At 35.8% G+C, this 11,548-nt stretch overlaps 1 protein-coding gene across 2 annotated transcripts in view; it reads left to right on the top strand.

The window, feature by feature from the left end:
- The window catches only part of MDM1 (Mdm1 nuclear protein), a 28,910-nt gene extending 17,703 nt beyond the window's left edge, over positions 1-11,207 (top strand). For both annotated transcript variants that reach the window (XM_025283922.3, XM_025283923.3), the window contains 6 exons: positions 581-898; positions 2,001-2,113; positions 2,211-2,320; positions 7,208-7,460; positions 9,073-9,132; positions 10,357-11,207. In XM_025283922.3, coding sequence (XP_025139707.3) covers positions 581-898; positions 2,001-2,113; positions 2,211-2,320; positions 7,208-7,460; positions 9,073-9,132; positions 10,357-10,469 — 967 coding nt within the window. In that variant the 3' untranslated portion in view covers positions 10,470-11,207. The remainder of the gene's footprint in view (positions 1-580; positions 899-2,000; positions 2,114-2,210; positions 2,321-7,207; positions 7,461-9,072; positions 9,133-10,356) is intronic.
- The last annotated feature ends 341 nt before the right edge of the window (positions 11,208-11,548 follow it).

Raw genomic sequence — 11,548 nt, 5'->3', positions numbered from 1 at the left:
AGTGAACACAAACTATTAAGAGGAATAGCACATTGATTTGCATCAAATAAAATAGTTTTCTGTTTTCATAGAGTATTAGTATGATCATACATACCAAATTGAACTGTAAATTCTAACTATGTGACATCTGATTTTAAAAGTCCACAAAATTTGTTCTTTAACAGTGACTCAAAAAGATTAACCTAATCTAAAATACGAAATTTGAATTAGCTTATTTGGTGTATAAGTACACACGAGTTTGTGCACAAACCCTAACTGAGTAACTGAACAAGGGGGTCCTAGTTTATGTATGCACTTATCAATTGAAGATACATAGGAGTTTTGTCAGCAGTAGTACAGGCATATTTGTGTGATGGTAGGAGTAAAAGGACATAAATTTATTTTGGAATATTTTAATAGATTATAACTTTAACTTCCATAAAATGAACTCTTAGTTTGATTTTTTCCTTCAATATCTGGGCAAAGCAATATCAGTGGGAAACATAGTTGTGAACCATGGAAGGAAATGATGGACTTAATGAGTATCAACTAGAAACCTCAAAACTACTAAATTTAAAATAAAACTTATTTTGTTATGCAGAGATCCTACAAGCCATAAGACTTTGCAGAAATGTCCTTCTACACAGCTAGAAGAAAAAAGAACTATTTTGGAAGAACAGCCCCAGAAAACTACCACAGAGAAATTGGGTGTGTCAAATGCTCCCATACCTGTTAGAAGGCGTCTGGCGTGGGATGCTGAGGACACCACTGAAGACGTACAGAAACAACCAAGGGGGGAGGAGGAGGAGAAGGAGAAGGAGGAGGAGGAGAAGGAGGAGAGGGACAAGCAGGTTAATGTGGAAGAGCTGGAGAAGCTGGAAGTACAGGACAAGTCTAAAACAGACAAGATCCAAGAAGAGTAAGTGTTTAAAATTAATCAGTATGTAGACGCATTATTCAGAGAAGGCAATGGCACCTCACTCCAGTACTCTTGCCTGGAGAATCCCATGGACGGAGGAGCCTGGTAGGCTGCAGTCCATGGGGTCGCTAAGAGTCGGACACGACTGAGCAACTTCACTTTCACTTTTCACTTTGATGCATTGGAGAAGGAAATGGCAACCCACTCCAGTGTTCTTGCCTGGAGAATCCCAGGGACAGCGGAGCCTGGTGGGCTGCCGTCTACGGGGTCGCACAGAGTCGGACACGACTGAAGCGACTTAGCAGCAGCAGCAGCAGACGCAGCAGACGCATTATTGTTCACAGATAATAAGTATTTCATTTTGTCATTAATGATAGTGGTTTACATTTTTGGTTTCATGACTAATAAAAAGCAGATTTTACTTTAATGTCATGAAATAGACATATCTACATGGTTTATATAATTTGATTCACTCAGGGGTTTGAGTCACTCAAAATCATTAGTCCCACTGCACTAATTGGGAATTGAACACTTCAACACTGAATTACTTGGGGAGGAAGTAGTTAGTGTTCTTTTTATTTATATCCTATTAATTATGATTTTCAAGATATGATTAGCTAGATATCTCTGAAAGAATGACTTCCTTTATGACTTAAGGAAAAATAACTAATGTTCTTTACTATCAGATGGTTATACTGAAAAAGAAAGAATTTTTGTGATGTTAAAATAAATGATTTCTGCGAATAGCTAATTTCTGTTGATTTATATGCAAATTGTTTTGGGGAATGGTTCTCTACCATTGGTTATGGTGTTTTTTGTCCATAGTCCAACCCCCTTATTATTCATTCACGACTTTGGCAGCTAATGGAAGCTAGGCTCTGATTCAGGGGAAGAATTCTCCAGTGCGTTGCTGACTTGCAGTGATCTCCCCTTTTTTCCAGTAGTCAGTTTCTCTTAACTGCATGTGGATTTGTTTCTTATTTTTTCAGAAGCAAAATGGCCTTCTCTTACAGGTTTATGCTTTAACTGCATAATGATGGCACAGTATTTTTTTTTGTCATATTTTCTAGAGGACGTGCTTCATAATTGTCTTAATTTGTAGGTCGGAGTCGTCTTCTATGTCTTCAGGGAAAGGAGGCAGGCTTCCTACTCCAAAGCTGAGAGAACTGGGTGGAATCCAGAGGACTCATCATGATCTTACCACTCCAGCTGTTGGTAATAGGCGGACACCATACAGTTCTTATTTCACCTGCTTCCTCTACGTGATAATTTAGTTTAAATTGAAACAGTGGCATCTTCTGTATTTTTCCAGGTGGTGCTGTTTTAGTGTCTCCATCTAAAGTGAAGCCTCCAGTCATAGAACAGAGGAAAAGAATATCCTCTCAGGATGGCTTAGAAACTTTGAAGAATGACTTTAGGAAGGTAAATATTTACACTTTGGAGAAAAACATCTCTTTAGGAAGTGATTATTTTAGTCACATGCAATAAATACATGAGAGGTTCAGATTTTAGAAAATTCTGTCTGTCATATGTGGATGTTATTAACTTACTTTCAGAAGGCAAAGGCATTGAATTGTTCTTGAGGGTAGTGCCATTGTATTTTGACTGCATACTTTCAAAATATTGTCAGTAGTGACAACAGAGAGAGAGAGAAGAAAAACAATACTGTTGATTGTGCATCTACTCTTGACAGTTTTGTCCAGGCACTGATTTAACTGGAAATGTAGCAGTGAAAGATGAAGGTAGAAATCCTGGCCCTCACTGAATTCACATTCTAGAGGAGGAGGGAGACAGTAAACAGGATAATTAGGTAAAATACACAGTATTTTAGATAGTGATAGGGGCTAAGAGAAGAATAAAGCAGGGGAAGTGAGTGGGAATTGGCTAGGGAAGTTCTCACTGAGAGGGTGGCATTTGAGCAGAATCTGAAGCAGGTAAGGGACTGACCTATATGCATATCTAGGAAGGCATTTTACAAAAAGAGCAGCAGGTGCAAAGTCCTCCAGTTGAGAAGGTGCCTGATTCCTTGAGGAACAGGCAGGGAGTCAGCATGGCTGGAGATGAGAGCAAGAGAGTGAGTAGAAAGGGCAGTGAGGTCAGAGGCATAAATGAGGGATTAAATTGTGTAGGGCCTTAGCGGTCATAGCAAACACTTTGCATTTTATTCTGAATAAAATGCAGTCTTTGGAGTAGCAGAGGAATGATATGATTTGACTTAGGTTTTTCCAAGGTCACTCTGGCTACTGTATTGGGAATGGACAATAGAGGTGCAAGAGCATGTAATTGCAAGTAGTCAATTACAGTATCCAGGAAAGAGGTGACAATCATTTGGATCATAATGGTAGCCATACCAGGAGCTAGATTTGTTTTTTTACCCCCATTGTTTACGCTTTGGTTGCTGGTAGGCAGAGGAGTCATTAAACTTGCTATACACAATGATTTCCCCCCCTTTTTTCCCTTAAAAAAGCTACTATCATAACATTAAATCCATAAGTCATTAAATTATCAATAAATTGATATCGATAATTCATTTAGCAATTGAATTAGCAATGTATTCAGTTAGCAATAAATTATCCCTGTCATTCAGTTGCCATTGTTTAATATCATTCTATCTTTTTTACCATAGGAGTTAACAAGAATTACTATCATAATATCCAGAAATATTTTTTGCTGGTAACTTTTAATGACATACCTTGAATTGTGGGAGTATTATGGGGCAGCAGCAATTTGGGAAACTTACATGCAGATGATCATAATAGCTAGCATTTACTGAACACTTACTATGTTCTAGGCTCTGTGCTAAGTACTCTACATGTATTAATTTGTTCAGTCTTCATAATGAATCTATGAGGTAAATGTTGTTAATATTCCCATTTAGGTGAAACTGAGGTGATACAGCTGCCAAACAGTGAAGCAGAATTTGTCCCCAGGCAGTCTCTTCTCAGAGCCCACATTTTTGACTCTTAAACAGCACTGTTTCATAAGACTTGAGAGTAGAATTTTCATGGTATTGGTTTGTCAAGTACCATCTGTACATTTTGTAAATGATATTAAAAACCCAAGTGTTTGTTAGCTTACTTTATTCAGCAGATGTTTCTTATCCATTTACTTACATGCTGGATTCTGTGCTTGTGATAATAAGTGAAAGTAGACATGGTACATTGAACTTCCCATGTAGCTCAGCTGGTAAAGAATCCACCTGCAATGCAGGAGACCCGGGTTCGGTTCCTGGGTTGGCAAGATCCGCTAGGGATAGGCTACCCACTCCAGTGTTCTTGGGCTTCCCTGATGGCTCAGCTGCTAAGGAATCTGCCTGCAATGCAAGAGACCTGGGTTCGATCCCCGGGGTGGGAAGATCCCCTGGAGAAGGAAAAGGCTACCCACTCCAGTGTTCTGTCCTGGAGAATTTTATGGACTGTATAGTTCATGGGGTTGCAAAGTGTCAACATGACTGAGTGACTTTCACTTTCAGACATGGTACATGATTTTACTGAACCTACACCCCCCAAAAAGTAAAATTAAAGCTAGTAATTGTTTCAGAGAAGTATATACTGCTATTCTGGAAGAAATTGACCCAGTAATGGAGATCAGGAAGCTTCTTGAAAGTCAAGGATGCTTCTTTGAAGAAGTCATAATTGAGTTGAGATACAGAGGAAGAAGAGCTAACTAGGTAAAAAGAGTGGGGAGAAGCATAGCATATGCCAGGATCTGTGGTGAGAAAGGACATAGGGTTTTAAGAAACAAACGCCGGTCCTGTGTGTGGCAGGAAGCAGATGCAAGATGAGGTTGGAAAAGAGAGCAATACTAAGAATTTCTTTCACCTCAAGTAAAATAGAAAGCCATTGAAATATTTTAAATATGGGAGTGTTGTGATTGATTCATGTTTTGCAAGTTCTGGCTGCCGTGGAAGGCAAGAATAGACTATGGATACCTCTGAAGGCCCATTGCAATAGTCCAGGTAGGAGCTATGATAGCTTGGACTAGGAAGGTGGGCACAGACATGAGTGAAATTAAAGAATTGTGTGAGGGGAACAGCATCAAGGCCTGGTTCTGGGTTGGATAATGACTCCTAGGTTTCTGACTTACCCAGCAGGATTGATGGAGAGTTCCATGCACTGAGTAAGAGAACTCTGCACCGCAGCCATCTTTGAAGGGGAATATCAGGAGTTTCATTTTCATTCATTCAGTCCACAATTTACTGTGCTCTTACAATGTGCCAAGCACTGTTAGGATCTGGGGATCCATTGGTAATCAAGATAAAATCTCTGCTGTCATGAAACTTATATTTTCATTGGCAGAATAGACAAATGATTTTTTTTAAAAGAATTTCAGATAGTAGTAAGTGCTTTGAATTAAATAAAACTGCAGACAACCTCCAAGGGGTGGGTGAGACTGTTTTTTAAGTCATCAGAACAGGCACCTCTGAGGAGGTGACATTTTAACAAGACCTGGCTAATGAGGGAGGTGCCCAGTGCAGAGGCATGGGCCAGAGATTGTTTTCCAGATAGAAAGAACAGCAAGGGCGTGTGTACAGCAGTGACAGTTTCATAGAGGGAAAAGGCCTGTGGAGCCTGGAGGAAGGGGGCAGAGGAGAGGTGGGGAATGAAGGTGGGAAGGGAAGCTGGGTAAGGAGTGGGGATGTTATTCTAATGCCAGTGGGAAGCTCTTGGAGGATTTCAAGCTATTAAATATAAATCTCTGATACACTTGATAAATAAAATTACTGGCTACTCAGTGGAGAGCACGTTATACTGGGGGAGAGTAGAAGCAGTGAGGCCAGTAAGGAGGTTTTTAGGTTCAAGAACAGATCATGAAGTCAGTTAAATTAAACCTGGGAACCCCATGTACTACAAGTATTCTACAGATTTAATTCAGGTTTTAACAGTAATAAAACCAATTTGACATAAATTCCAAATTCTCTATATATATATGTACAAAAAGAAAAAAAATCAGTTTTCATAAGACATCTTCATGATTAAAAAGGGAAGCAAGTGGAAGATTTGTGTTTTTTATCTTATTAATAGATCTTGATTTTTAAAAATTTGTGTTTTTTTGGTGAGACCTCAGGCTATCTCCCCTTTGAAGCAATAAGCCAAGCTTTCTAATTGTAGAAAATGATGCTTAAGATCAGAAAGTAGTGTTTTGAACATTGCATTATTAAACTCGAAGTTAATAACTAAAGGCAACAATTACAAGGAGTAATCAGGAAAATTTGGAGCTATATTTGATTTTACTGGTTTACATTGTCCTAAAAGTGAAGTTATACAGGGATTTTGACCCTCGTGATACATAGTCATTGTGGAAAAACAGAAGATACTGACCAAACCAAAAAAGTTAAAGTCATCCCTACTGTAGAAACAGCCATTGTTGAGTTTGAGTTACTTAGATATAAAGTGTATTTGTTTATTATACTGTAGATAAGTTTTCATAATATATTTTTCCTCACCTAGCAGTGTATTATAAATGTACTTCCATGTCATTAATTTATAATTTGATTTTTAATTGTGAGTATGATATCTGTAGTTATACTGTAGTTTTTTTAAAAGCTACATGCTTATTGCTGTAACATTTTTTTAAAACTAGATGCCTATTGTTATATCTTAATTTTCCTGTTTTGAAAAATGCTGTAAAGAAATCATCCATCCTTTACCTACATTTTTGTTCTTATTGTTGTTACCTCTTTTTATGTAAATATTCCGTAAGTATTAATTTTGGGGTCAGAGAACCACAGTATTAAGGCTTTTGCTGTGATGTACCAGCTCCCCTGTGAGGTTGTGCTACCGGTAACACTGATGAGAGAGCCAGTTTTACCACATCTTTGTCAACTCAGGGTATTATAGTTTGTTTCTTAAAATTTATTTTTAAAATTTGTTAAGTAAAAAATTAGTACTTATATTAATACTTGTATTTTGAAATTATTTGATGAGTGAGGTGTAGAATGTGTTTGCTCTTTGTAGTTTGTATATGAATCGTTGATATGTGTCCTTATTTTACCTTTAAATTAGGTTTATCTTGCTGCTTTTAAAGAAATATTTATGTAACAATGGTGATTCATTGTCAATCCAATAAGTTGTGTGTTTTCCCCAAGTTTGTCATTTTTCTTTTTTTTAAAGTATTTACATATTGTTTTTATTTAGCTAAATATCATTATATTGGTTGTTAGTCCTATAAAATCTTCCCCACATGAAGGTTTCATAAATTTTCCCCATATTTTTCCCTATTTCATTTATGGTTATTTGTGTATTTAAAAGTTTGTTTTATTTATATATGTGTACCCACATATATGCTTTTTTTTTTTTGGTCGTTTAGAAAGAAAGTCGTGGTATATCCCTCCTGACTTCTCCAGCTGCTGGTATTAAAACAGTTGATCCCTTGCCTTTGAGGGAAGATTCTGAACCCAATATCCCCAAATTTGTTGAGACAACTCTTCCCGTTTCAAAAATGCCAGAATACCCACCTAACACACCTGGGAAATCTGCTTCTCCACCCTGCGCCACATCCTACTGGCATCCTTCTCGTCGAATTCAGGGCTCCCTGAGAGATCCAGAATTCCAGCATAATGGTAATTATTTAGGATTTAATTTTTTGTCTATTAAAAGGAAAGTGCTATATTGATAGATACAAAGGCTGTAAGTATACTATGTTATTTAGTTTTAGTTAACATAGTAGATTTCTTTAAACAGAAAAAAAACCTCATCTTTGACACACTAAGTTGTGCTGTACCCAAGTTCACTTTGGTCTAAGTGTGAGATGTCTCTCACGTTCTTTTCCAAAAATGTATGGGCAACCCATTAGATGCCATGGCACCTCTTTCCCAGGTATGACAACCAAAGATGTCTTCAGACATTACCAAATGTTACCTGGATAATAGAATTCAAGTCATAAAATATTTTCCTTCAGTTTTATTAGCTATTGCTCTGCTCTTTTTTTTACGTCCATTATTATTGTTGAGAAATCTGATGCACTTTTTATTTTTGATCTTTTGTGTGTGACTTTTTTTTTCCCTGACAGCTCTTAGCATCTTCTCTTTATTCCTAGTGCTCTGAAATTTTATGGTGGGTCCCTTTTCATTCATTTTGCTAGTACTCAGTAGAGCTCTTCAATCTGAAAAGTCATGTTCCTCAGTTCTGGGAAATTTTCTTAAATTATTTAGTCAGTAGTTTCTTCCCCTGCAGTCTCTCTTGCTCCCTTCTGGCACTGTTATTTTTCGGATGTTGGACATGTTGAAGATGCTCTTTTCTTATCTTAGCTGTCATATTTTCCATCTCTGTCTTTTTGTTTTAATTTGAAAGGGTTACTAATTTTTATCTTCTACTTGAGTTTTAAAATATGTTGCTACATTCTAATTTCTAAGTTTTTTTTAAAAAAGATTGCATACTCCTTTTATATAAGCATTCTGTTATTATTTCATGGATAGCATGTTTTACCTGGTTGAGGAAATAAATGATACATATATATAATGCCCCTGTTTGGAATATGGTTTCTCCTTTCCCCTAGTTGAATCTGGTGTCTTTCAGTCAAAGTAGCTGTGATAAACCTTCTTTAGCAATAAGACCTCAATTCCTCTTTGGGGAGATGGGTAGTTACCCTGTTGTGCAAAATTAAAAATGGATCTGGTAGACTATTTTGTAGAAAGACAATTTAATTAGATTCCTGATTCAGTTTTCCCTTCCCTTCAACTCTCTGTGGTACTCAGTACTCGCAACCACCCAGCCATCAGGGGAGCAAATCAATTGCTTCTTGGTTTCCCTTCTCTGCTGCCTGAGGATTCAGCTCCATTGGCTATGATAACCACACACTCACTGCCTTCCATTTGCTTTCCACTTTTCAAACTTTTGTTTCTGTTGTCTTGTTTCCCATTTTCTTTGTCCTAGGTTTATATTGCTTTTGTACGTGTGTATAGTCCAACTATCATCTTTAAAGAGAAGCTTATTGTATTTCTTTCAAGTTAAATTAGTACTGTCATTGAGAAGAATCCCAGGAGGTTATCCCCTGTTTGTTTACATATTTGCTAAGCATATTATGAATTAATGAATGGCCCTTTGGCAGGAATTTCTATTAAAGGTATAAAATTAAACTTTTTGACAGTCTATCTTCTCTTCAAGTTGACTGTAAGATATATTGTTGGGTGGCTTTGAAGGATAATTTCTTATGGCTTTTGTTTTTTTTTAAAGTGGGAAAATCAAGGATGAACAATTTCCAGTTACCTCAGCATGAAGCCTTTAATGATGAAGGTATTTCAATAGTCAAATAACACAAGATAACAGTATTTTTTATTAGATAGTTTATAATAGTATAATGATTTTACATTCGGTTAGCACTTTATAGTTTACAGAGTACTTCCATAGATGTCTTTTCATTAGATCCTTAAAACTCTGTGAAGGGGGTAAACTATCCCCATTTTATACATGAGTAAACCAGGCACTAAGCCTTGAAGAATCTGTTTTAAAGCAAATGGCAAGAGATGCATCACACCCACGATCAGTACTCTGTTTTCCACCCTGGCTGACTGGTGGCTCAGGAATCGGCTTAGCATTATATCCATCATTTTCTTCAAGTGTCTGTATATTCTCAAAAAATACATGATTAGGGAAAATGAGTGTTTTTCTCTTGTGTAGTTTTTATTCTGAAAAATTTGGTTACTGATAATGGTGGCAGGAGGAATTTTGAATTCTTAATGTTGAACAATTGAAATTACTATTTTAATGCAACCTAAGAAGTATAAAATTACTGTTTATAAATTTTGAATTTGAAAGTAAATTTGAATACTTTATGTATTATGGCTTCACACACATTGACGGTTCTTTCCTCTTAGCAAGTTTAACACTCCTTTCAGAATTCAGTGAGCTAGAAATCAAGTTGTTATGTATTGAAATGCCAATATCTAGACACTGAATCCTGTCTTGTTTTCTTTTTAATGGAAGAACAGTGTTTACAAATAACTTGATAACTGATTTGCTTACTCAGAATGAGGAATTTCAGTAATAATGAAGGGTAGCATATTAAAGTCAGACATCATTTCTATATTAAGTGAAATTACTTTAGAAATGTGATGTGGGTACCATGTGAAGGTATGGCATTTTGTTTTTAAAATGTGAGGGCTTCTTTTGCTCAAACAGCTGTGCTTTTTAAAGTAGGACAAGACAGTATGATGATGAATTGTTTCCAAGTAATACCAAAATCACAGTCCATGTGTTTGTGTAATGACATAGCGGGATTTCAGAAAAAAAACAGAATGCTCATTTAATACTGAAATGTTTGATTTCTAAATATGATAAACTTGGAAAATTACTGTGAACGATCCTAAAAATACTAATCTTATATTTTAATAGATTATGTGTTTCTGATAGTCAGTATTGACATTACAGAGCTTGATGCTTTTAATTTTCTCTTGATGTTTTGAAACATAGTATTTTTATAAGAGATTTTTTGCACTGAATATAATTCTTTCATTGCAGATGAGGACAGATTATCTGAAATTTCTGCTCGCTCTGCAGCTTCTAGTCTCCAGGCTTTTCAAACTCTGGCACGAGCTCAAAAAAGGAAGGAGAATTTCTGGGGCAAAACATAACTAGGCAGATACCTAGTTGAGTTGCTTTTATCTGGGGGAACCATTGGCATACTTTTTTCATTATTGCTTTACTATGTTAAGACTTCAAGTATTTGGATTTTTTGCTAACATTTCCCACTTAAAAAGAATTGGTTTTTTTTTTTTTTTTTTTTTGCAATACTCAATTCAGTCTACTGGAAAATTTTTAACACAGGTTCATGAAATTTTAACTTTTGAAGGATTCTTTTTGCATCTGTTCCCAAAGTATAAAGACATAGATTATATAGTTCTTCACATGTTCTAACTTGTATAAAGTGTCAGGGCTAGCTGGTAGAATTGTGAATTTCCCCTATCCAGAGAATATTCATAAATATGAATAAAGTAAAGTAAAAATTAAGATCTAAATGTGAAGTATAGATTACCTGAAGATTGGCTTTATGTATCTTTACAATTGTAGATGTCATAAAATGAATTTGTTGTTCCTTTACCTTTTGCTGTGGTGTTTATTTTAGCACCTTCTGTTTGTGGTTGCAGTGTTAAAATAATTGTACTTCATATTGAAAATACTAGCTTTTGTATATACTTTTCTTATTTATGTAACAAGGTTTGCTGAGAGAATATGTATATTTTTTATCTTTGTGTGTATTCTGTTTGTATAAGAACTTTGGCTTACATTTGAATAATGTCTGAATTTTGAAAAATTTGTATAATGGAAAATTAAAACTTTGTAGATATTTTGAAATAAAACGATCAACTGTTTCAGTTCTGTTTGTTTCAAGCGTTTCAAGGGTTTGGCTTCTCTAGAGAGTTATTACATGGAACAGATGATTATCTTTTAAAAACATTTTACTCACAACAGCTTAAGCACTTCATACTTCTTTTGCATTTATCCAAATGCAGCAAAACTGAGTCCACAATGTTTTTGCACAAATATAGGAAAAAATGTAGAATTTCCAAGGCAGACTCATTTTTTAAAATTTGACACAAACTTTTTGATTATACTTCTTTACTCTTAGGACATGTTCTGTGGTCTTACTCTTTATCTTCCAAATCACGATAAACTTAATTTTCTAAAAAATACAGATTTCATAAAATATAAT

This window comes from Bubalus bubalis, chromosome 4 (assembly GCF_019923935.1).
Source record: "Bubalus bubalis isolate 160015118507 breed Murrah chromosome 4, NDDB_SH_1, whole genome shotgun sequence".
In the NCBI taxonomy this organism is placed as follows: domain Eukaryota; kingdom Metazoa; phylum Chordata; class Mammalia; order Artiodactyla; family Bovidae; genus Bubalus; species Bubalus bubalis.
This window is presented reverse-complemented; position numbering and strand designations above follow the sequence as displayed.